At 43.7% G+C, this 27,334-nt stretch overlaps 1 protein-coding gene across 2 annotated transcripts in view; it reads left to right on the top strand.

Moving 5' to 3' along the window:
* DHRS1 (dehydrogenase/reductase 1) overlaps positions 1-27,334 on the top strand; it is a 114,691-nt gene that overhangs the window by 29,935 nt on the left and 57,422 nt on the right. For both annotated transcript variants that reach the window (XM_032957486.2, XM_032957487.2), the window contains exons 5-8: positions 4,409-4,541; positions 5,988-6,131; positions 6,513-6,582; positions 11,945-12,025. In XM_032957486.2, the coding sequence (XP_032813377.2) occupies positions 4,409-4,541; positions 5,988-6,131; positions 6,513-6,582; positions 11,945-12,025 (428 nt within the window). The remainder of the gene's footprint in view (positions 1-4,408; positions 4,542-5,987; positions 6,132-6,512; positions 6,583-11,944; positions 12,026-27,334) is intronic.

Here is a 27,334-nt window from a genome sequence, read left to right as displayed (position 1 = left end):
CTATATAGCTCTTTTTCAGAAGCGACCTGACCACAAATGTTAGGTCAAGGAAATGGTTTATCGTGTGGAAATTTATAGCAACTAAATACCCTAAACGCACATTTCTAAATGTGGAGGGGAAAAACTGGAGGACCTGGAGAAAAATCCACGAAACCACGGGGAGAACATGCAAGCTCCAAATATACAGGTGTCAGGGTCGGGAAGGAACCTACAACCTCCTTGCATACCAGGCGAGGTAGTTTAAATCTCGGCCACTGCAGCGCCAATGTTGAAGAACTTCCAGATGCCGACAGATAGGACCCAGCATGTACCCCCTGTTTAGATATGGTTCCTAGAAACCAGTTTAGGATTTGCTCGTATTGAGCCAATGCTGCAGAGGTTATGTGTTCCAAAATGGGCCTTGTGGCTGATGAGATGTGTTAAAAAGGTACAAACGTGAAGTAGGCGTATTGTCTGCTTATTCGTCTTGTTACTTATGTAATGGTTCGACAGAGGCGCACACACTCGTGTGGAGGCAACACTTATTTATTTAACACAACTGCAACACAACTACAACACACCCTACACATAAGGTAGTGACCACCGTCCTACTCTCGCTAACACTCGGGTACTACTTGGTGTGGCCAAGCCAGGAGGGCTTCTGCTTGGCCACGATGACTGGAGGCTTCTTTCTTCAGATTCTTCATGAGACGTCTTCATCCCAGGCATGAACAGCCCAGCTCTCTGTGCTGAGCCAGCTTATAAGCCCCCCTGGCGTGGCTGGCCACACCCTGGCCACGCCCCCCTTCTCGAACCCACGATAGAAGGCTCCACTCCCCTACCACGTGACCCCCAGGGTCCCCCAGGGCCCCTGGCCCCCACCTGGATCCGGTCACGCGTCCAGCCGGGGTCACTCAGAGTGCCACGGCCTGACACAACCCTGTGGCACTCGTAAACAGCCTCCATACCGAACAGGCAGTGGCGTCATGTGTGTACAGACCCAACATGGCAGTGACGTCATGTGTGTACAGACCCAACATATCAGTGACGTCATGTGTGTACTGACTCGACACAGTAGTGACGTCATGCCACACCACTTATATTCTCATTCAACGACGCTGATCATTTTTAGTTATGAAAGCAGTGGTCTGGGGAGAGCAATCTGGGATTATATTGGTCAAGTTTTCAGGTTTATTTTGTTTAACTAGGTGAGACCTCCACATGCCAGAATGAGTCATTTGGAAGAATGACCGAGATCATACCTATCCTATTAATCTTGAGTTAACCGCAATTTTTATTTTAAGAATTAAAATGCACTGTGATAAAAGAATGTGCATGGGCAGTACCTGCGTTGAACACACGCAGCATGGGACACCACAGACAACGAGACAAGGACACACAGAGACACACAGACACTCGGACTCGGAGACACAGGACTCGGTATGGGAACATGTTTTTCATTGTGGGAACGTTTAGCACTTTAAGAGGGGAGGGGCAGCATGAGTGGACAGTGCTCTTTGTAGAACACACGGTGGCCAAAGGTACCGAGTGCAGGCCTCACGAATAGTCTGGTAATCACAAAGAGCCCACAGAGGTCATGTGTGAGTCGGCACACTCTGGGACGTTCAATCCACTGCTGGTCAAAGGCCTCCCCGAGCCTCCACCAACTCTCTTGTTCCTGTGATCTACAGTGAGGGAAAAAAGTATTTGATCCCCTGCTGATTTTGTACATTTGCCAACTGACAAAGTAATGATCAGTCTTTAACTTTAATGGTAGGTTTATTTGAACAGTGAGAGACAGAATAACAACAAAAAAAATCCAGAAAAACGCATGTCAAAAATGTTATAAATGATTTGCATTTTAATGAGGGAAATAAGTATTTGACCCCTCTGCAAAACATGACTTAGTACTTGGTGGCAAAACCCTTTTTGGCAATCACAGAGGTCAGACGTTCCTTGTAATTGGCCACCAGGTTTGCACACATCTCAGGAGGGATTTTGTCCCACTCCTCTTTGCAGATCTTCTCCAAGTCATTAAGATTTCGAGGCTGACGTTTGGCAACTCGAACCTTCAGCTCCCTCCACAGATTTTCTATGGGATTAAGGTCTGGAGACTGGCTAGGCCACTCCAGGAGCTTAATGTGCTTCTTCTTGAGCCACTCCTTTGTTGCCTTGGACGTGTGTTTTGGGTCATTGTCATACTGGAATACCCATCCACGACCCATTTTCAATGCCCTGGCTGACGGAAGGAGGTTCTCACCCAAGATTTAACGGTACATGGCCCCGTCCATTGTCCCTTTGATGCGGTGAAGTTGTCCTGTCCCCTTAGCAGAAAAACACCCCCAAAGCATAATTTTTCCACCTCCATGTTTGACGGTGGGGATGGTATACTTGGGGTCATAGGCAGGATTCCTCCTCCTCCAAACACGGCGAGTTGAGTTGATGCCAAAGAGCTCCATTTTGGTCTCATCTAACCACAACACTTTCACCCAGTTGTCCTCTGAATCATTCAGATGTTCATTGGCAAACTTCAGACGGGCATGTATATGTGCTTTCTTGAGCAGGGGGACCTTGCGGGCGCTGCAGGATTTCAGTCCTTTACGGCGTAGTGTGTTACCAATTGTTTTCTTGGTGACAATGGTCCCAGCTGCCTTGAGATCATTGACAATATCCTCCCGTGTAGTTCTGGGCTGATTCCTCACCGTTCTCATGATCGTTGCAAGTCCACGAGGTGAGATCTTGCATGGAGCTTCAGGCCGAGGGAGATTGACAGTTCTTTTGTGTTTCTTCCATTTGCGAATAATGGCACCAACTGTTGTCACCTTCTCACCAAGCTGCTTGGCAATGGTCTTGTAGCCCATTCCAGCCTTTTGTAGGTCTACAATCTTGCCCCTGGCATCCTTGGAGAGCTCTTTGGTCTTGACTATGGTGGAGAGTTTGGAATCTGATTGATTGATTGCTTCTGTGGACAGGTGCCTTTTATACAGGTAACAAGCTGAGATTAGGAGCACTCCCTTTAAGAGCGTGCTCCTAATCTCAGCTCGTTACCTGTATAAAAGACACCTGGGAGCCAAAAATCTTTCTGATTGAGAGGGGGTCAAATACTTATTTCCCTCATTTAAATGCAAATCAATTAATAACATTTTTGACATGCATTTTTCTGGATTTTTTTGTTTTTATTCTGTCTCTCACTGTTCAAATAAACCTACCATTAAAATTATAGACTGATCATTTCTTTGTCAGTGGGCAAACGTACAAAATCAGCAGGGGATCAAATACTTTTTTCCCTCACTGTATGTGTATGTAGCACCTTCACATTTACTGACATCATCGCTCCATCTCGGTGTTCTGTCCTCATGGACGCGTTCCATGCCTAATTAAACATTGCTGTATGACATATGCCTGCTAATACCGCAGGGTTCATAATTGCTTGTTTCATGTAAAAAAATGTAATAACGTATTTTCCCGCATATAACCCGCGGGGTATACCACTTTTTACAAACAAAACAAGACCCTGCGGGGTATATGGAGGTGCGGGCTATCTGAAATTTGTTTTACACAAAACGCTATTTTTGCGGGGTATATGCGTCTGCGGGTTATATGCATATGCGGGCTATATGCGGGAAAATACGGTACTTTATCTCAAAAATTGTTTGTACCATTGTTTATGAATTGTGCGTGCTAATGTTTATGAATCGTGCGTACTCTTGTTAATTAAACCATTGTGAGTCAGGAAAGCACGCCAAATCTTTGGCGCAGCTAAAACAAAACATTCCATTTTACAGTAATACATTTCAAGTCATGGATATCGTCAATAACTTTAATGCCCCATTTTGCAGCATAGAAACCCTTCCAATGTAATGCACAGCAATGGCTTTAATGCACAATAGTTTGCACGGTGTTTCGCAGCGTGTAGAAATGTGTTATAAACATAACGGTGGTGTGAATTTAACTCCAAAACAAACAAATGCCCTTTGATGTACAAACTTTGCGTTCAGGCTCTCTGCACGTTGCATAACAAAAGGTGTTTTGAATTTCACGCTGCACAGACCGAGGCGCTGACGGCACCACAAATAATTTTGCGTTTTGATCATTGCAGGAGACATACAGCCGCGTCAAAGCATAACCTCTGTAGACCGGTCTGCTGCAATTTCCTCCTAAAATACATTGAACCTGCGTTTTGAGATCATAATGAAACTCGTTTCTGCATAACGCAATGTTATTTTTCATTAAATAAAGCTAGGGGATCCGTTTTTAGATGAATCCAGAAATATGAACATACCTTGTGCAGTGTTTGAGAGCTTTCCATTGTATAGTTTATGCTGGTTCTCGAAAAAAAATATCTATAAAAACCTTGTGTTTGAAGTGGGAAACTTGTGTGAAATGACTCGCATGATTGTGCGCGCGCCCACGTGTGTGCGGGCTCCAGGGGACACTACCTATGCTCGGTGTACGCAAGCCAGATGATGGTGGAACTGGGACAGGGGCTCATTGTCGTCATCTCGTCCATTGGTGGCCTTCGGTACCATCTCAGTGTGCCCTACGGAGTCGGCAAGGCAGCCGTGAGTGTCCCCCGGCAGCTTTGTGGCGAGATGTTAACTACCTCACCCAGAATGCAGGAGGTTGTGGGTTTGATACCGACCCTGGTGCCTGCTGTATGATTGGAGTTGTGCGTGACTCTCTCCCTGTGGTTGCCTGGATATTTCTCCGAATCCTCCGGTTTTTCCCTCCACATTTAGAAATAAGTGTTTAAGAATATTTGGCTGCTATAAAGTTCCGCATTATAAGCCACTTAATTGAACTATCATTTGTGGCCACGTCGCTTCCAAAAAAGAGCTCTCTAGCTAATTGAGCCTTACCTGGTAAAAAACAAAAATAGATAACATAAAAAAGAAAATAAGTTTGGGTGAGCCCGACTGCTGATGAGGCTGTGTGCTGAAGTCAGTCCAGGCTTTACGTCTCTTCCAGACAAGCTGTTCACTGTGCGGTTGGTTGCACTGATTTGTGGTACCGTCATTGCCGTATTTGCCCACAAGCCACGGTTCAATAGTTTATAATAAAAATAGTTTATAGTTCAGCTCTAGAGCGGTGGCACCCACCCTGTGGTCTGTGGCACCCCTGGTGGCCCGGTAAGTGCTCCGCGGATTTTTCTTCGTGATTTGCTTACCTTTCCAATACTTTTCACTCCTATCATGTTTTTGTATTGTTTGTTGTTGTAACGTTCTGACCTGACCCTACTGGACATCTGTGAAGAAGACCTTTATAGCTCATCGGATTCCTCCAGTATTAATAAATATTCTGATTCTGAGATGCGATTGTATTGTCCACATGACACCGATTTCATTACTGTAGGGTGGTTTACAATTTTTTTAGGGTTTAACGATGCCGAGTGGCATAATAGAAGGTTGGCAGCTACAGCTTTAGTGTGTATTTAAACGAGTGTTGGATTAAGCGATAACACGCAAAGGTGCACGCATTAAATACAAAGTTGCTTAACCACAGTCCATTGATTACAATCGAATCTTGCGTTCACGACACACGCATGGATTCGTGCGTGCAATAATTTCTAACTCGCGTGTTGCTGCTTGTAATAAGTTTACATGACCCCTACAGCCACTAGAGGCCCTAAGTTCACTGCCATGTAAACAAAAAGTTTTGGTGCCTGCATTGAATCGTAATAGTTTATCAAATTGCAAAGAAGGGGGCGTGTCATTACATGCCGGATTGTAAGCGTATGAGGGTTTTTATTTAACTGCAGCGACTATCACGTTCTTTACTCCTGAAACCTGTGCCAGTGGCCGGCACAAAGTCGTCAATCGTTAACAACCTAATTCCTTACGCAGGGGAGTTGGTGTGACCACCATTCATCAGTGATAAGAGATGCACAGGGCCTGGCCACATACACTTAGCGTTTTTCACATGCAATGGCGGTTATGCATGGTACAAATCCATGTTGTGCCTGGCATGCACTGAAATGCGTCTCTGTGACCCCTGTGACCCCGTGGCAGTGTGACCGCCTGGCTGCCGACTGTGCGGTGGAGCTTCGCAAATACAACGTGGCCTACGTCTCGCTGTGGCCGGGTGCCGTGCGCACGGAGCTGGTGCAGGAGTTGGTGGCGAGGGACACAGCAAAATCCATTACGGAGCAGCAGGTAATTGTTATTATCATTATTACAACGCTTCTTTTTCACGAGGGTCCTGTTCACTGTCCAGAGTCAGTGGGTAACGTTGCTGTAAGCCTAATGGAGTAATGTGGGTTATCTGTACCATCGAAGTACTCCATAATGGCCTACTCTTTTTCAAATCACATTAGGGGATGTTTAACATCCACTGTGAAGCAGATGGCCCATAGTATTATTTGGTTAATACACCCTGCAGTATTAATCAGGGCAGTCTGCCTGTTTTGAACCACAAACCTCTGCCATATGCTGTGAACGTGCTACCGCTGGGCCATGTCACAAGCACCGTGGCAAAAAGTGCGCCCTGAATCCAGGAGTAGTCATTTGGCTAATTTTTCTTTGCTGTCATTGTAGATAGCGAAGGCTTTAGAGAATGGAGAAACAACGGAGTTGAGTGGGAAGTGCATAGTCGGGCTGGCAAAAGGTAATTATGCTCTTCACGCACAGGAGTGGCTTACATGATGAGCACGCTTGTGACAAATCATTACCTGACGTGGATTATTACGCCCACATCGACCGCTTAAGTAAGCATTTAATGAAAACATTTGTACATACGTCTCCCTCATCGAAACCCTGCAGACAAGTTAGACGGCCTGCATCACAAGAGCTGAACAAGGATGAGTTCATGAATTGTGCCATTAGTGATTAATTTAATGGATTATCATCAATCTTCATTTGAAGCTTTCGTGACTGCAGGAATCCATACTCTTTGGTTCTTTCGGTAAAGTCACGGAGGTAAAAAAAAAAATGATCACTACGTTTCGATCGCAACAACAAGCGACCGTCTTCAGGTGAGAGAATCAGACTGCTGTGGACGAGGCATTATATTGACCCAAGAGGGGGGGAGGGAGGGGGGGGGTTGCCGCATCGGGCAAGAGGGTGGGGCCAGGGATAGTGAGGAACTTGTGAGCATGAGAGTGCAATCCAAAGGACCTGGGAATATGAGAGTGCAATCCAAGAGATCGGCTGTAGGGGGGAGAGAGAAGGGGGGGAGAGGGGGGTGGGGAAGGGGGGGGTAGAAAGTGGGACTCTGCAGCAGCACTTGAGTCACTGGGGGAAAGATCTAAGAGAGAGGCACAGAGAGAGGGAGACACATAGTCGGAAATAACAGCTGACATAGGCCGGTAGGATGGAAACATCACAGTCAGTTAAGACTTCAGCTGGTTAATAACGTCCTTCCAATGATTGCTCAGTTTGTACCCATCTTCTCAGTTGAAGTTGTGTCTGTTTATATATCTGGATGGCTTCATGAACAAATCACTAATTAGACTTCTCTAATCGATCAGACCAAGCAGCGCTCCCATAAAACCTTTGGCTGCTAGACCACCCAGATTTTATGGCCTTCCAAAAATCCACAAAGTAGGTACCCCGCTCCATCCTATCGTCTCCACCATTAACTCACCCACCTACAAACTGGCCCGATTTCTATCTCAGACCCTGCTTCCTTTTACGGGCAAGACCACCTCAGCTGTACTTAACTCAGCTCACTTGGTTTCTCTAATTAAGGACATCTCACTGTCTCTCAAATGATTTGCTTGCCAGTTTCGATGTAGTCTCCCTATTCACCAAGGTACCTATACCTGACACCATTGCAATCATTGAAGACTTGGTCCAACAAGGATTGAATGCTGATGTACCAAGTTTGGTGAGGCACTGCCTTTCTAACACTTTCTTCATCTGGAATGGTACATTCTACAAACAACAAAATGGGTTCTCCCTTATCGCCAGTGGTAGCGAATGTTTTCATGGAGAAATTTGAGACAGATTCCATCCTGACATCCACCCTACATCCTTCCTTGTGGAAGAGATACGTAGATGACATGTTCGTCATCTAGCCACATAGCCTGCCAGCACTGAACCAATTTCTCAACCACATCAATTCCATACACCCGTCTATCAAATTCACCATGGAAGTGGAAAAGGATGACAAGCTACCATTCCTGGATGTTTTGATCTAGAAGAGAACGAATGGCTCGTTGGGACATTGTCTACAGGAAAGCCACCCACACGGATGCCTATCTAAAGCCTGACTCCCACCACCATCTCACCCAGAAGAATTCCCTCATCAAAACACTACACCATAGGGCCCGTTGCATCTCCGACCAGCTGCCACTGCTATTCAGTGGCCTAAAATAAATTAAAATGTTTCGCTCCAGATGACTGCTGCAAAGTATTATCTGTATTTTGATTTAGTGTGCTGATCTTAAAGGTGCATTGAAAAATGTGATACTCCGACTGATGCTCCTGTTGTTTGTTGAGTGACTCATGCAGCCAGCTGTGGCTCTAGGGTTTGGTGTTACATGTTATTTATGTAGTTTATTGTTAAAAATTCGGTCACAGTTCCTATGATCACTGTTACATTGCATTTATGGATTTATTTTGGTGATTTATAAAAGTTTTTTGGTTTGGCCATGTTTTTGTTTATTGTAGTACGGAGTTAGACTGATGGCCTTAATCTAAGTTTTCTTATTCTTGGTTCTTTCGGTAAAGTCACGTTGAAGGGAAACAATAAAATAATAAAATATATAAAACAATAAAATTCTCACGACGCTTCGACTGTACCACAGTCATCATCAAGCACGTACACCAAGCTCTTAAGGCTAGTGGTTACTCCGACTATACAATCCGCAAAGCTATCACTCAAACCATGAAGAAGGACCCTCTTGAGGAGCCTTTCAAAACTATCACTTTACCCTACATTGCGGGGATCACAAAAAAGATCTCCAAAATCTTGACTAAACACAAGATCCAGGTCCGTTTCAACACATTACATAAAATCCGTGATCTGGTTCCATCTGTAAAAGATGTGATTCCGGACATACAGTACCCTGATGTCTACAAACTAAGTTGCCTCTGTGGTAGTAGTTACATTGGAGAAACCAAACGCCATGTCTCGGACCGCATTCGTGAACACAAAGCAGACCTTAAACACGGTAGGACCAACACCTCGGCCGTGGCAGATCACTGTTATAATTCAGTAGGCTCACATGACATTGACTTCTCCAAGACAGAGGTTATTTGCAAGCCATCGGGCTACCATGAGAGATTCGTTCATGAGGCTATCCACATATACAAACACAGAGACAATTTCAATCGAGAAGATGGATTCTGGCTTAGCAATCACTGGAAGGATTTGATAAACCATTTCGGGTCTTAATTGATTGTTCACGCTTACGGTGGCTTTCAGACAGCATACATTAATTTTTCGTTTCCCCCCTCCTCTTTTCCGAACATAGATGGACTCGTCCTTATAAACAAACTGCCAAATCGCTGTCTGTGGCGCTAACGTTTTAAAATAAATAAATAAATGTGAACCGCCACTTCTTTCAAATGTTTCTTGCCGTTGGTTTTCACACCTGATGATGACTGTTTGTGTTACAGTCGAAACGTCGTGAGAATTTATTTATTTAATATATTTTATTATTTTATTGTTTCCCTTCAACGTGACTTTACCGAAAGAACCAAGAATATGAATTACTGCAGTCACGAAAGCTTTAAATCAAAATCTAAGTTTTCTTGTTGTTGTTTGACTTGCATCCCACTGGGATTTTTTGCACACAGCGTTGGTGTGCTATGCTATTTCAGGAATATTTTGATTTTTTTCCTGGATTTTCTGTTTGCACATGCACAAAGTCACTTTAAGATGTTTTCTCGTTCATGTTTTTGTTTTTTTTGTTTGTTGCGCTTGCACCCGATTCAAGAGCCGAATGGCTCAAAGGGCTATACCAAATAAATGAAACTATGAAAACTATGAAAAAATGAAACCACCTAGCCAGTGAGTTGGAGCACGTACACCAAGCCCTCATGATGAACGGATACTCTGACCATAAATCTCCCCAGCAATGGGGAGACAACCTTCTGAGGATCAAACCCTAAAACCATCACTTTACCATACATAGCAGGGTTTACCAAAAAGATTTCCAAAATCTTAAACAAACACAAGATCCAGGTTCGTTTCAAGACAGTACACAAAATTTGTGATTTGATACCATCTGTAAAGGATGTGATTCCTGACATGCAATCTGAGTTGTGGTTGCGGCAGCAATTACATTGGGGAAAGGAAATGGCATGTCTCGGACCGCGTTCATGAACACAAGGCGGATCTGAAACACGGTAAAACCAATACCTCTGCCGTTGCTGATCATTGTTTTAACGCTGTGGGCTCACACGAAATTGATTTTTCCAAGACGAAGGTACTCTGCAAACCCACCGGCTACCTTCAGAGATTTGTTCATGAAATCATCCAGATATATCAACACAGACACAACTTCAACCGAGAAGATGGGTACAAACTGAGCAATCATTGGCAGGACGTTATTAAGCAGGTAAAGTCTTTACTGACTGTGATGTTTCCATCCTACCTGCCTATGTCAGCTGTTATTTCCGACTCTGTGTCTCCCTTTCTCCGTGCCTCTCTTTTAGATCTCTCTCCCCCCTTCTCTCTCCCCCCTATAGCCGATCTCTTGGATTGCACTCTCATGCTCACAGGTCCTTTGGATTGCACTCTCATGCTCACAAGTTCCTCATAATCGCTGGCCCCACCCTCTTGCCTGATGTGGCAATCCTCCCCCTCCCTCCCCCCCTCTCATAATGCCTCGTCCACAGCAGTCTGATTCTTTCACCTGAAGACGGCCGCTTGTTGTTGCGATCGAAACGTCGTGATCTATTATATATTTTTTCTACCTACGTGACTTTACCGAAAAAACCAAAGAGTATGGATTATCATTAGTGTGAACTCTTGATTTTAATCTAACTTCTATATGGATAATTTGGGAACATCAATCAAGTGGCATGTATGCTACTGGATGACTGGAGATGGCACAATGTCAAGCAGGAACCTGAAATGTGATATGGGCAGTCCATTGACTTACAAACGGGCTCCGTTCATGAGACCCGTTTGAAAGTCGAAGGATTCGTAAGTCGGAACACAACAATGTACTGCATTTAAACGCAGTGTTATAAAATGTGTTATGGTTCAACAAAAAAGGGAAGCATTTTTAAACTCGTAAATAAGAAATATTGTATATTTGCATGGAATACTGTAATAATTACTTCATACTAAATAAAATAAAGTAACAAATAGAATAACAATCTGTTTAATTTTCACTTACCTTGAGCCCTGATGCTGGCTTGTCAGAAGGGGCACAATGAGTGCACACACACACACAGGAGCATGCGCACACACACACACGCATACTCTCATTTTCACACATCTGCGCGTGCACACACACGCACTCACTTTCTCACTTACTCCCAGCGCGAGGCTGACTCATTACATCTCGCGGAGGATCTCTCCACTGAACAAAATAGTTCCGCAGTTCAGTTTGCAAGTGCGGGTTCAGTTTTAAGTCGATGTAAAAAAAAATCAAGGAAGCTGGTTCGTAAGTGCGAGTGTTTGTAAGTTGAGGACTGCCTTAAATGTCATTTTAATGGTTAACGTATAGTTCTAGTAGATTGTTGAACAGAGCTAATATTCCGTTGCATTAGTTTTTCATGATTACGACTCCGTAAAGAAGATTCAATATGAGCAAAACTGTCATATAAAGTGTTACTCAACAGAAACTGCAAAACTTTATAAACGTGTTGCCCGACACCTGGAGATGAAAACTAGTGCTACAAAACCAGCGCTAAAAAGAACCATGTGCCTCCCATCCTGACGTCATTCCTGTGATGTCGTATGTGCGGCTTGAATTATCGTTATTTCAAAACGAACATTTCCGAGGACACGCGTGCATGTTGTGCAAGTGTTACAGGAACAATGAATATGCACGATTTTTGTTTAACAGACAAAAACATCATGAAGAAGTCCGGTCGAGTGGTAATGACAGCTGACCTTGCCTCCGAGTATGGCTTCAAGGATGTGGATGGTAAGTGGGGCATCATTCGTCATAGTTAATGGAACCTTCACACTAATTTTCAAACCCAAGCTACATCTCGAGGAGCCAAGCAGTTGCTGAATCTCATTTTCTAGGGGTGCAGTTCAGCTCCAATTGAAACGCATCACCTGCTTTCGATTGTGACCCGAAATGTAAACCAGTTCCTATCCATAATTCAGTGGGTCTAATTTGATCCAGATGGGCTAATCTCGATGGAATTATAATTACTGTGATATACTGCACAATTGAGCTTATTGTTATCTGCAACCCTATTATCCTGTACCTGTTGTCCACGGCTATTTCACAGATAAGTCACCCAAACGAGATGGCAAATTCTCTCCTGACATTTATCCAGTGTTTGGCGAGTGGTACCTGGCTCGTGGCGCCAGTTGAGAGGTATCTCAGGGCGCCACGGTGACGAGATGTTAACTACTTTTCCTGGTATACAGGTCATGGGTTCGATCCTGACCTTGACGCTTGTATATTTGAAGTTTGTGTGTTTTCCCTGTGGTCACGTGGATTCTTCTCCGGGTCCTCCAGTTTTTCCTCCACATTTAGAAACAAGAGTGTAGAGTTACTCTTTGGTTCTTTCGGTAAAGTCACGTAGAAAATAAATAATAGAATACGACGTTTCGATTTCAACACAAGCAACTGTCATCAGGTAAGAATGAATGAGAAAAAAACATTGTAAACTTAGAAACACAATGCAACACAACACAGAGAGCCGGACAACATCACAGCCAACACTCTACCTGGCTGACCACGCTCCTCCAAATGACAAAAAGAAAGACAGCGCCACTGTGTCGAGGCTTTAAATAGAGAGAGGGGGGGAGGGATTGGGGCAGAGGACAATGAGAGAGTTGTGTGGAATTCTGGACCACAGTGGCCGGAGGCAGACCACGCTCCTCCAAAGAATAGTTGAGTGGAATTCCGGACGATAGTGGCCGGAGGAGAGACAATGGACTATAAACAAGCAGCACGGCAATATTTAGAGTAAGAAAATCGGAAGTTTGAGAAAGCAAAATTTTAGTAAAATTAGGAAGTGTAATGTAATGCCACACAGAGAGTCGGTTAACATTGTTTACTATGTTTTTTCTCATTCATTCTTACCTGATGACGGTTGCTTGTGTTGCATTCGAAACGTCGTATTCTATTTGATTTGATTTTCTACGTGACTTTACCGAAGGAACCAAAGAGTAATTCCTGCAGTCACGAAAGCTTCGAACTAGTTTGAAGCGTTTAGAGCAGTGGTTCTTAACCTTGTTGGAGGTACCGAACCCCACCAGTTTCATATGCGCATTCACCGAACCCCTCTTTAGTGAAAAATAAAATGTGATTTTTTTCAAATTCAAGACATAGATATGTTTTTTACTGGTACACAAAATGAGCCGTGCATGAACATTACCTTGTTCAAAGAATAAAACCAACACAATGCATAAACTCACAACAAATTACATACCTGGAAATCAATGTGACTTCTGCTGTTGCCTTTGAGAGATCAGTTCAGATATGCGTGGCTTCACCTTGGCAAGTGCCACTCTCATGTCATTTTCACAGCAAAGTCTGTTCCTTTTCTTCGTTTTTATGTCCAGCATCCTCGAAAAGGATTGCTCACAAAGATATGTTGTAACAAATGGTATAAAAAAATCCAGGGCTTTCTTAGCAATAACTGGATACTTGTTCATTTGTCGACACCAAAACGTTGAGAGCGTTGTTGTTCTGAAGAGTTGCTGTTGAACCTGGCTCTGCTGAATTTCAATGATTTCGTCGAGGAATTCATCATTGACATCTGCTGTTTCAACAGCAAACGTGAACGGCTGTCTCACCCATGCTGGATATGACTCTCTTGTAGGGAAATATCCGTCGAGAGACTTTGCAAGCTCATCTAAGTGCGTGGCAATTGTTTGCTTCAGTTCCGTGGATACAGAAATATCTCCGATTCCAGACATCTTCGATCTTACTTGCACAGTCGTCCAGAAGCGGGAAGTTTGCGAAGTTATTGTTCTCTGTTCGTCGTTTCCATAACGGTAGCTTTTTTTGAAAAGCCTTCAGGTGTTCTTCCGCTTCCATGATATTGACTCCACCACCCTGCATCTGCTGATTGAGATGATTGAGAGCTGCGAATATATCAGCCATGTACGCTAAAATGAGAATGAACTCAGGATTTTTGAAGCAATCTGCATGGCAGTGTTGGTGCTCTTGCAAAAACAGGGCTAATTCCACACGCATGGCAAAAACACGATTCAGCACCTGTCCCCGGGATAACCACCGAATATTAGAATGGAGCAGAAGTACCTCAAATTCAGAGCCCATTTCTTTACACAGCTCACTGAAGATGCGGTGCCTCAGAGCACTTTTTCGCACATAGTTCACACATTCCACCACAGTTTTTAATACTTCTGCCATTTTTGGAGATAAGGTTTTTGTTGCCAACGCATGCCTGTGCAGAATACAATGCGTCACAATGATGTGTGGTGCATCGGCCTTTACTAGCGCACCAAAACCAGACTTTCTTCCCAGCATGACTGGAGCTCCGTCCGTACAAACTGCAGAAACCATATCCCATGAAAGATTGTTGTCTCTGAAGAAGTCATCCACAAGCTTCTTCACATCGGCTGCCTTCGTTGTTGTTGTAAGAGGCTTACAAAATAAAAACTCTTCTTTTATCATGTCGTCTTTCACATAGCGTACAAAAACAGCAAGCTGGCTTAGATCAGAAACGTCTGTGGTTTCGTCGAGTTGAAGGCTGAATTTTGCCGGGCTTGAAATCAGATCCGCGACTACTTGAGCCAAGATGTCTTTATTCATGTCTTCTATTCTGTCACTGACGGTGTCATTTGAAAGGGGAATTTGGGATAATTTACCTTCAGCCGCTGTTCCGAGTATCAGATTCGCCATCTTTAATGCAGCTGGTTTCACAAGTGTTTCACCAATGGTGTGTGGCTTGCCCTGCTTTGCGATCAGGTAAGCAACTTCGTACGATGCTGTCAGGATCGGTTTGTTAACAGGTACAAATCCAAGAGCAGGCAGAGTGGCCCTTTCATCGAATCTGGCTCTCTGTTGTGTTCTTGTATTCCCCGTCTCCATGCAGCTTCAAGAAGTGTTCCTTTAGTTTTGCCGGTGCAAGACTAGAGTTGCTCAACTTGGCGTTGCAAATCATGCAGATAGGACGCTCACTCCCATCACGTTCCGTGATACATGAGAATCCATGTTGTACATATTCGTCCGACCACTTTCTTCTTTTGCCCGACATAGTTAGTATGGATAAAATATTAAAGAAATCACACGACGTACGACAACAACAGTCACACGTTGACTACTGAGTACGCACTAAATTCCCCGCAGCGCTGATTGGCCAAGCAGTGTAGCATGATCATCTGCAGCCAGTGATGGCCAAGCGGGCCGTGTGTGTCATCACAAATTTACACAATAATTCAAGTGTGTCCGGAGCTCCGTGGCGGGGGCTCTGCCGAACCCCTGAGATCGACTCACCGAACCCCTGGGGTTCGATCGAACCCAGGTTAAGAACCACTGGTTTAGAGTATTTGCCTGCTATATATTTTCACATAAGCCACTTCGTTGAACTATCATTTGTGGCCAGGTCGCTTCTGAAAAGAGCTGTACAACTCAGTGGGCGTTACCTGGTAAATTTAAAGTTTATATTATTTAGTCTGGCGAGGGTCAGGTGTCGTGTCATCCCATCCTGAGGACAAGCTACCCTCTCGCGTACAAGTTATCCGCGCTACTTATTCACCAGTGCCCTCTGCTGGTTATAGAGATAATTTATGTTTGTCATATTTTTCGTTCATGAGGCCATTATTTTTGTCACATTTAATGGGTCTCATGACCTCTAATATAAAGTTGAACACAAACAAGTATTTGACAAAAAAGCGCAAAGTCTGGCGCTTTATGCAGAGTGAAAACCATAATCCAACGAGGTATTTGACGTGAAATATCCGTACATTGGGAACATCTGACCAGACTGGAAAATCAGCTGCACCGAGACAGAAAAACACCTTAGAAGAGATGACGTGCAAATATACATATATATATGAAATCTAAACACCTTTACCAGGAGCAGCATTCATGGGGTAGCAGCACAGGTGCAATATAAAATGCGCACCTTTTTCTACTGGTACATTTTCATAACGTACGCTGGCAAGTGAGCTTAATAAGACTGAATCGGTGGCTATATTTGTCTGTCTTGAAAACTCATCTCTTTAAAACTGCGCTTCATTCCCTTGTTCTGTTTATGTACTGCTCTCAATGGCACATTGGGATCTACGGATCAAATGCGCCTTACAAATGTAAATTATTTCCGTGGAGTGGCTGAAACCCAGGGACTTCGATGGCTGCTGCGACACCATTCAGTTTTTTTGGGAACATTGACGAAAAGGGTCCTCGCCTGATGCTATTCTCGTTTTGTTTTACTATTAATGTGAATGTTGTGTTGCAGGCAGCATGCCGGTTAGCTACACGTCACTCAAGTTTCTGGTGACACAGGTCCCAGGGCTAGCCTGGATGTCCTGCGTTATCCCCAGCTTCATAAAGGTTCCCAAGTGGATGCTCAGCCTCTCGGCATCCAAATTCTAAAGCATCGTCGAGCAAGGCTCTGCTCAAGGGCCTCATTCAACAGCTTAAAATGTATCCTATGCCTGACATTTGTAACAAAGTGCATCTTGATTTAGATTGTTTAGATTGTTACAGGTATACGTTTACAGTGATGATTGAAATTTAACATTGGAGTCTATGGTGTATTAAGATATACAGTGCAAATAAATGTAACAAATAAAAATGTGTGGATTAAATTATTGAGAATACAACACGTATAAAATCGCTTCATTTTTATTCATTTCATAACCACCTCAACATTCTGCGTGGAGGATGAGCTCTTAACCTGTGGTGGGTGCACAGCCCACTGATGGGTTTGAAAAATTCTACAACTTGTTTGCAGATAGGTCCTGTTAAGATACTGGCAGCTGCCAGAATGTCGTCGGATAAAATATGCTACTTTGGTATCTTCCAATTTGTGGGTTAAAAATACCATAATACAGCACTTCTTAAAAAGGACACTTTTTAAAATGCTGATACTGTCCATGTGTTCACGCGATTGCTTTTGAGATTAAACTTGTTTGTACACAATGGTCATCGCTCAGGAACCTAAATGCATGCGTATTTTTCACAATAGGATTCCAGACCAGCCTTAAATGTCCTTTTGACGGATGGCACATTTTAAATAGTCTCCATACCAAAGCTTGGAATGAATATGTAGTGAACTGTGACGTGGGCTGAGATATTTCATTAAACTGTCCCCATACACATGAAAGTGTGGTTCAAGCTATTAAAAAAAGTAGTCTGGCCACAATATGAATGGTGCTTGCATGGGAGAGTGTTGTATATGTAGGTTATGAAAATTTGATGCAAATAATAAAAATTAAATGAAATTTGGAAAACTGCCTAATTATCCTAAATTATGTTAATTTATGTAATTGTGCGCATAAAGTATGCTAATTCGAGAGATAATCGTATTAATGCGAGTGTGTGTGATTATGCTAATGCGAGCCGTTATGATAATCAGGCTCGTTAACGAGGGTCGTATCCAATCGGGATGAGACAATCGTATGCAGTTATGCAGGTACTGTGAGCATGTCAGATTAAACTCGGCTTCGTTGTTTAACTTCGTATTATCGATCGGTATCATACAATTATTCTCGCTTTAACATTTACTGAGTTTGTGTGTTTATGTCAGGTCTCCAGATTCAGATCTCAACGCAGGATACAGCTCTTATGCATAAATTTCAGGAAAGAACACACAACCACTTCTGCATTAATCAATTTTATTTTCTAACTAAACTTTAACTCTAAAAGATGCAACTCTCAAACTTGGAATTTCAACACAGTATCAACACAGTATCATCACGACTGCATTGTTTTACTTTGATAACGGCACATGTGATTCCTTCCCCCGCCTAACGCGAGCTCAATTGGTGAGAAAGAGTCGTTAATAACATGCATTTGCTATTCTAAACAAAAAAATTAACTTTACAATATGCAAATTCATATACTTGAAAATTGCCCACACAGTACTGCATCCATTCATAGACCTTCAAGTCGATTCTTATCACGTTTCACTTTGGATATCAGAACAATTAATTCTTATGCAGCGTAACACGAGCACGTGCGGCAATTATGAACGAAAGGTACTTAAGATTATACGACGATATTCATACGAAAAAACAATAAAAAACAGCTATTATTCCCAAAGGCACAAATATATCAATAGATCCATCGGCAAAATTATGATTACAGAAATGGCTTGGAGTGAGGGTGTGCAATGGGGTGCACGCTTTCCCCTGAGATCCTTATCTTGGGCCAACTTTTAATTCATTGTGGACCAGATCGCCTGATAAGGAAACCGGTTGGACACGCTATTCCCCCCCTTGAGCGTAGCTCCGTGGTGAAGGTGTCAAGGATTAATTGGTATTGATGGATCTGTTGGTAATTTATGCGATTAGAAGTACAACCCAAAACAAAAGAATTAAGGAGGAAAAATTATTACTGTACTTATAAACGACGGATGGTTATCACTTGGTCTGTCGCGATACTTTTACGGCCACTGATGGTTCACGTCTTGAGGATTAGGCTTTAGCTAATGACTTGTGTGTCTTTTGAGTGATATTGATTGTGTGGAGTAGGCCAATGTTCGGAATTAATTCTTTGCGTCAAGCAGACGCCTGGTTTGTCGTGTGGTGGGGGGGCAGTGTATGGTTGATTCTCCTTTCACAGTAGTTGATTCGGCCCACACTGGTTGACGAGTTGACCCGGCGCGCTGTTGTCGCGGTGTTCCGTCGGTAGAGGGCGCTCACAGCTCGCTCGTAGTGGGCGCGGTCGTGCGCTGTCGGCGTGGTGGCCCGTTGGTAGGTAGCTGGCTCACGGCTCGCTCGTAGTGGGCACGGTAGTACAATCGGTAGATGGCGCTCGTCTGCTGGTCGCTGGCACGGTTGTGTCGTGATGATCGCTGGTTGCGCTCTATCTGGCGCTGGGCGATACGTTTGTTACGATGCTCCTTCTGATGGCAGATTCGCACCGTGTAGCCTGTCGCTAAACAGCGAATCTCGCCATTCTGGCGAGTTGTAGAAACTTCTGCGTCGACGGTGGTTGATCTTCTGATGGTTGATATTCTGCCGAGATGAGTTGAGCTGGTCCGCTGGTCGCTGAGCTTGTCCGCTGGCTGATGCTGAATTCAATGTTCATGGGCCCCTCTTTTTATGACAAAATCTTTCCCCTTGGCTCCTCCTCCTTACGAGGGCAGAGCTCCCTTTGATCTAGCTGTGTGTCATGGGGTAGGGGTGTGTGTGTCTATGTGTGTGCATGTGTGTGTCATTTATGGCACAGTTCCGTTGTTGGCTTCCTCGAGCTATAAACCATCAAAAGGAAACAGATGCTTCAAAATCGTCCTGAAGGCGTCTCTCTGTGTTATACAATCTGGAGGGAGGGGCGATCTCCCCCCCCCCCCTGTATGACATTTTCCGACGTACAAAGGATTTTAAGGTTTTTAAAGTTAACATTTATTCCATCATAGTTTTTGGTACCGTACCACTCGCAGTTCGGATTTTGTCTGTGACTCCCGGTATCTTTCATTTTATTTTCACGAGGATATGATGCTCTTTTGAGCGTATGCATGTTCTTATCACGTGCTGCGAGAAGACAAAGACGGCCGGGAGACTCTCTCTTTCCCTGGCCCTTGATTTAACATCGCTCAAATATCATTTGGTTTTATGTTCAACAAGGTTGTGATTCCCGTTATCCTGGCCCTTCCTCAGTTTTTATTAATTTCGTCATTCCGTGTGTATGCTTATCATTTATATCATTTTATTTCCGATATCCAGGGTTAAGAGGTATGTTTCTTGATCCTGGGAATTCGTATTCCTTGGTATTTGCAAGGTTATATAAACGGAATATAGTTTACAGTGAATAACGTTAACATTAAAGTTATGTATGAAACTATGTATTGTGACCGGGCTTCGCTGTTAATTACTTGTCCGCCCGCGGTAGTGGGGTGGGGTGCCATTATTAAGTCCCGCGCATCGGGTGTGCAGATGGCCTGCACGATAATAATTCCCTTGCTCTGGTGTGAAATTCCTTTCTCTCCTGCGCTGCGGGAAGACAAAGATGGCCGGGAGTCTCTCTATGGCCACTCTCGGTTTAACCCTCATCATTATCATTTTTGGTTTATGTTTCCCAAGATTATTCCTATAATGTCAGCTTATTCTTGTTGTCAAGTTTTCCTTGGACTTTCCGTTAATTAAAAATAATCGAATGCTGTCCGTATGGTTTTTCGCCGTCCTGGACGCTGCTTGGCAAGAGAGATTACTTTCCGCCCCCTTCTCCCTTTGTTCTCGAAGGGTGTTATGTGGTTGTGGTGTTTGTGTGTTTTTTCATTAAGTCCCGCGTATCTGCTGCACAGATGGCCCTCGCGGTTAGGTGTAATTCCTGCTCCCCCGCGCTGCGGGAAGACAAAGGTGGTCGGGGTCTCTTGGAATATTGTTTAAACTCGTTTCGTAAGTTTGCCCGTTCGCCTCATTCCTTCTCGATAACCCTTGATGTGACTGTATTTTCTGTCCCCAAGATTTGTGATTTAACAGTAAGAGTATTAAAGGTGAAAATCATTTGGTATCGAATTAATAAATGGGTAATGATTCACTGATGTAGATTATGGCCTGGTTTTTAATTGGAGTGGGTGTGAGGATCGATAATGTTAGCTTGTTGAATTTTGAACTTTGTAACTGTTGTTTTAGTAGCAAAATAAGAGGCAACTGTCTTCTTTGATTCTTTCGGTAAAGTCACGTAGAATGAGAATAAAATAATAAAAATAAGACAATAAAATTCTCACGACGTTTCGGCCACAACACAAGTAGCCTTCAGGTGAAGGAATAAAACTGTCGGGACGACAGAGCTTCAATGAACGCTGCTAAGATTCGTAGCGTCTTTTAAGCTGGGTGAGAGAAGTGAGGCACCTTGACAAAGGAGTTTACATATCAAACAGGATAATTTAGCATTGAAATAGCTGAGGGATTAGCTTGTGACTGGTCACAGAAATAGCTATGTTAAAGTCAAAGTTTACACATCAGCAGAGGCACCAAGTAAATGGACGCCAAAGGGGCTGCAACTACCCAACTATCATACAGTAAACCGATGTGTAAAAACTAAGTCTAAATTACATCAATATAATAAATGTACTCAATATATTCTTCAATAAGCTGAGCAATTAACACAAAGCAACTGGGTATACATTACACTATAATGAATACCATATAGTAAACCAATAAAAAACTAAAATATAAACTACCTCAATGTTATCAATAAACTCTATATACTCTCCAATCAGCTGAGCTACCAACAATAAGTCGTTATATATCACAATGCTATATAGCGAAAAAATGGGTGGATTCTTCCCCTCAACGCCAGCACCACGGACAACTACGAGCCCCGTTCAGACAGACGAGTCCATCCATGCTCGGAACGGAGGAGGGGGGAGAGAAACAGCTATGAAGCGCTATTATACTCTATGTTATAAACCATACCATTAACCGTGGTGTGAGAGGTATTAAGAGGCAATGCCAGCGAAAGAGCTGCGGTCTGAAGGTCACCGTAAAATACAATTAATTAAGAACCGAAATGGTTTAAAACATCTTTCCAATGGTTACTAAGCCAGAATCCATCTTCTCGGTTGAAATTGTCTCTGTGCTTGTATATGTGGATGGCCTCATGAACGAATCTCTCATGGTAGCCGGTTGGCTTGCAAAGAACCTCCATCTTGGAGAAGTCAATGTCATGTGAGCCCACTGAATTATAACAGTGATCTGCCACGGCAAGGGGAGTTCGTCCTACCGTGTTTCAAGTCTGCTTTATGTTCACGGATGCGGTCCGAGATATGTCGTTTGGTTTCTCCAATGTAGCTACTACCACAAAGGCACTTTAGTTTGTAAACGCCCGGGTACTGTATGTCTGGAACAGCATCTTTTACAGATGGAACCAGATCACGGATTTTATGTACTGTGTTGAATCGGACCTGGATCTTGTGTTTATTCAGGATTTTGGAGATCTTTTTAGTGACCCCTGCAATGTAGGGTAAGGTGATGGTTTTGAGTGGCTCCACAAGAGAATCCTTCTTCATGACTGGGGTGATGGCTTTGCGGATTGTGTAGTCGGAGTAACCATTAGCCCTGAGAGCCTGGTGTACGTGCTTGAGTTCACTGGTAATGTGTTCCTGGTCGGTAATGCATTGGGCTCTATGGTATAGAGTCTTGATGAGGGAGTTCTTCTGGGATGGATGGTGGTGGGAATCCGGTTTCAAGTAAGCATCTGTATGGGTAGCTTTCCTGTAGACAGAGTGGCTCATTGAACCATCAGGTCTCCTTTTAATTAAGACATCCAAAAAGGGTAGCTTGCCATCTTTTTCGACCTCCATGGTAAATCTGATGGCTGGATGTATGGCATTGATGTGGTCGAGGAATTGGTCTAGAGCAGGCTGGCCATGTGGCCAGATTACAAAAGTGTCATCCACGTACCTCTTCCATAAGGCCAGGCGTAGAGTGGTAATCTGGATGGCGTCAGTTTCAAATTTTTCCATGAATACGTTGGCTACAACCGGAGACAGGGGGGAGTCCATTGGGGTGCCGTCAGTCTGTTTGTAGAAAGTTCCATTCCAGGTGAAGTATGTGTTGGTTAAGCAATGTCTCACCAGGGGGGGGTACATCAGTATGCAGTCCTTGGTGCTGGCGTTGAGGGGAAGAATCCACCCATTTTTTCGCCATATAGCATTGTGATATATAACGACTTATTGTTGGTAGCTCAGCTGATTGGAGAGTATATAGAGTTTATTGATAACGTTGAGGTAGTTTATATTTTAGTTTTTATTGGTTTGCTATATGGTATTCATTATATAGTGTTGTGTATACCCAGTTGCTGTTAATAGCTCAGCTTATTGAAGAATATATTGATTACATTTATTATATTGATGTAATTTAGACTTAGTTTTTACACATCGGTTTACTGTATGATAGTTGGGTAGTTGCAGCCCCTTTGGCGTCCATTTACTTGGTGCCTCTGCTGATGTGTAAACTTTGACTTTAACATAGCTATTTCTGTGACCAGTCACAAGCTAATCCCTCAGCTATTTCAATGCTTCATTCTCCTGTTTGATATGTAAACTCCTTTGTCAAGGTGCCTCACTTCTCTTACCCAGCTTGAAAGACGCTACGAATCTTAGCAGCGTTCATTGAAGCTCTGTCGTCCCGACAGTTTTATTCCTTCACCTGAAGAAGGCTACTTGTGTTGTGGCCGAAACGTCGTGAGACTTTTATCGTCTTATTTTATATTATTTTATTATTTTATTCTCATTCTACGTGACTTTACCGAAAGAACCAAAGAAGATGAATCATTGTAGTCACAAAAGCTTTAAATCGAAATTTAAGAGGCAACTGTTTAACTCTTCGCGTCACTCTGTCTAGGGTTTCCAATATGAAGCCCTGGAATTTCTTGGAATGTTTCCCCCCCCCCATCTCCTTTGCTTTGGTTTATTACATTTTATGGTCTATCTCCTGGCACCCCATTGTGTGTGTGGGGAGGACCACGGAATTTATTATTTTTTAAATGGCCTTTTCACGACCTCCATCTGTGTTTGCTGAGAGTCTGGTTTGTGTGTCTTCATTCATTATTTCGGTTGCTATTAAAAAAAATATCGGCAAATATTATTATTGATGTTAATTGTGGAAAAAGGGCCGTATACAACATTCTGCCCTTTTGAAAATGATCAGTGGCCAATTGGCCACGGGTTATTTTTAAAAATAAAAACAATAATGGCTTTTTCCATCTTGAACCATCGACAGTCCTCAAGTTTCGGCTGCTATTTCCTTACAACGTGCGCGTACATCACACTTAGCATGGTTACATTTGAATTAAGAAAAGAAAAGGACATTTTTTTAAGGCATCAGTTACGTCGGTTCTTATCAGTTATTGTTAGACAGCAATTTTTGTTTCAGTTCCTGGGAAATGCTAGATAGCGGTTTCGAACCCGGTTATACATTGGATTTCTCATGTTATCTCTTTGCCACATGTGTACCAAGTTGTTGGTAGCCTCACTGCCACCTTTGGTCAAGAGTGTATCATCAGTTTTCTCATGACCAGGTATTTGAGTAACCTATGACCTTTCCACGCAACATCATCACATCATCATCCTGGTTCTAGATTTGAAGCTTTCGTGACTGCAAGGATCCATACTCTTTGGTTCTATTCGGTAAAGTCACGTAGGTAAAAAATAAAACAACAGGAAACCCACCCACACAGATTCCTACTTGAAGCCTGATTCCCACCACCACCCAGCCCAAAAGAATTCTCTCATCAAAACTTTATACTCTTGGGCTCATTGCATTTCGGACCAACACCACCTGACCAGTGAATTAAAACATGTACACCTGGCCCTCAAAAGGAATGGATACGCTGACCGTACCATCCGCCAAGCTGTTTCTCCCTCCATACAGAAACAACCACTTGATACTCCGGTCAAAACCATCACTCTACCATATATAGCAGGCGTTACTAAAAAGATTTCCAAAATTCTAAACAAACACAAGATCCAGGTCCGGTTCAATACAGTACATAAAATTCGTGATCTGATCCCATCCGTGAAGGATGTCATTCCTGACTTACAGTACCCCGGGGTTTACAAATTGAGTTGTACCTGCGGTGATTGCTATATCGGGGAGACGAAGTGACATGTCTCTGACCGAATTCGCGAGCACAAATCAGATTTGAAACACGGCAGAACGAATTCTTCTGCCGTGGCTGATCACTGTTGCAACGCTGTGGGTGATCACGATATAATTTTCTCCGATACCATGGTTCTTTGCAAACCCACAGGTTTTTATCAGAGATTTGTTCACGAGGCAATTCAGATCTACAAACACAGACACAATTTCAACCGAGAAGATGGTTTCAAATTAAGCAACCATTGGAAAGATGTTCTAAATCGAACCAAACATTAAACTAATTTTCATTGGTACAGTATATTTTTTCAAGTAGTGGTACCCCAAACTTTCGCAGCACAGGCAGGTGCACTGCCGTGGCCGATCACTGTGCTATACCTTTCATCATGCTAAGTCCGCCAATCAAATGCTAATTTTTACGCCTATTCCTTTGTCAAGGCACCTTAGTCCCTCTCACACAGCTTAAAGGTTTACTGCCGTGGCCGATCACTCTGCTACACCTTTCATCATGTTAAGTCCGCCAATCAAATGCTAATTTTTTACGCTAATTCCTTTGTCAAGACACCTTAATCCCTTTCACACAGCTTAAAGGTGCACTGCCGTGGCCGATCACTGTACTACACCTTTCATCATGCTAAGTCCGCCAATCAAATGCTAATTTTTTATGCTAATTCCTTTGTCAAGGCACCTTAATCCCTCTCACACAGCTTAAAGGTCGTGGTCTGAGCTTGGCTCTGTTTCACTCCAGCGCAGTCTTCGAGACAGGTTGGTCCCTTCACCTGATGAAGGCCGCTTGTGTTGTGGCCGAAACGTCGTGATTTTTGTTGTTTTATTTTTTACCTACTTGACTTTACCGAATAGTACCAATGAGTATCATCCTGGTTCAAGTGAACCATGCTCATTTGGCTTTAGCCAAATTTGGCTTTAGCCAAATGAGCGCATTTGGCTTAAGCCAAATGAGCATGGTTCACTTGTTCGTATCGGTAATTTTTTTCATCACTCTCTTTCCATGTGGGATTACGTGGCGTGAAGTTATGTTGTGTATAACCAGAATCCGCGCACACCACGAGCGTCCGTGCTCGACTGTCGGGGGCGTTTGCCTTTCCCGTAGCAATATTTGTGGACTCCAGGAGTCGATTCGATTCTGGACCACGATTCGATTTCGTGCCACGATTCGATTCCGTGCCTTTGAGGGTTCTGGATTTCCACACAATCCCCGATCAATCATGGATCTTCATCTCCATTTCAACATTCCGATCCCCATATTTGGTCAGTGCGCCATCGCACAATTTTTCATTCATAGGCTGATGCCTGCAAGCCTCTCGGCGTGTCTCTGCAGCAGATTTCTCTGTCGCATTCACAGTATAACCACGCAATTTCGCGACACAATTGATGACGTTTCCATTTACCTGACAATCAGGTTTCTCCCCCCGGCCCTGCTGGTTATCATTTCCCGTCTGATCACACTTCAATACAGTTACGTTTTCCTGTTCAATAGGTGTGTCCACCACGGGTGCAACACTTGCGTTCTCCACCACATTATCAGAACTGGTGCACGACGCATTTAGTTTTTCCCAATCATCACTCTCCTGGTTTTCCTCGTCACCAGCAGTCTGCTTGTATTTTCCAACGGCGCTGGGATTTTTTTCCGATTCAGCGGGTACCACTCTTACTGAAAGCTCCCTCTCAACCGATGTGAGCGATTCATCACGTATTCGTGTCATATTCTGTGTCACAGCCAAGCCCATACCTGTCTCCCCATTTCTCATGCCTCTGCTCCCTCCTGGTAGAGCCGGTGGTGGGATCGATCGGAAGTGGACAGACCGTGTTTGACCCCTCATGTGTTGTGGAATTGGGAACCGGCGTGATTCGGCTCTTGGTGTCCACATGCCGCGATTCTCGTGAATGTGTCTTTGTGCGTTGTGGCCGTCTATTCTTTGTGTGCCACCGTCTAACGTAATTGTTACCTTGCCCTCTGTGGGTGTAATTATGTTGGTAGTTCGTGGGTGCTTGCTGTGGAATTGGGAACCGGCATGGTTCTGCTCTTGGCTGCCACACGTGGCGATTTTCGTAAATATGTGTCTTTGCACGCTGTGATCGCTCCTGGCCTCTGTGCCATGGTCTCGCGGGATGGTTATCTTGCCATCTGTGTATGTAATTACGTTGGTGGCTCGTGGGTGCGTGCCGTTCTCTGCACTGTGGGGCGGCGTGTATTGAATGCCTTGCAGGTGGTGTTTTGTTTCTGCTCACGTGATTTTTTTCCTTCTGAAATGCTGGTTACATCCCCCCGTTCCCTGTGTGTTGTAGAATGGTTGTTTTTAGCCCTGTACAGCCAAGCCCTGTGAGCCCTATTCTCTATGTGGTGTAAGGGTCCAAAACCATTCCCACAATTTCTGTAATCTCTGGACTCAAGGATCCGAAACACATAATTTTGAACCTTTTGTCACCTTCGTGATACTGATCCACATCGCGTGCGTAGTACGCTCTTTTAAATCATAGGAGGTAATCCCGAGGATCCTCGTCTGCGCACTGG

This window comes from Petromyzon marinus, chromosome 20 (assembly GCF_048934315.1).
Source record: "Petromyzon marinus isolate PM22_M1 ecotype Great Lakes invasive population chromosome 20, UKy_Petmar_22M1.pri1.0, whole genome shotgun sequence".
NCBI lineage: Eukaryota > Metazoa > Chordata > Hyperoartia > Petromyzontiformes > Petromyzontidae > Petromyzon > Petromyzon marinus.
This window is presented reverse-complemented; position numbering and strand designations above follow the sequence as displayed.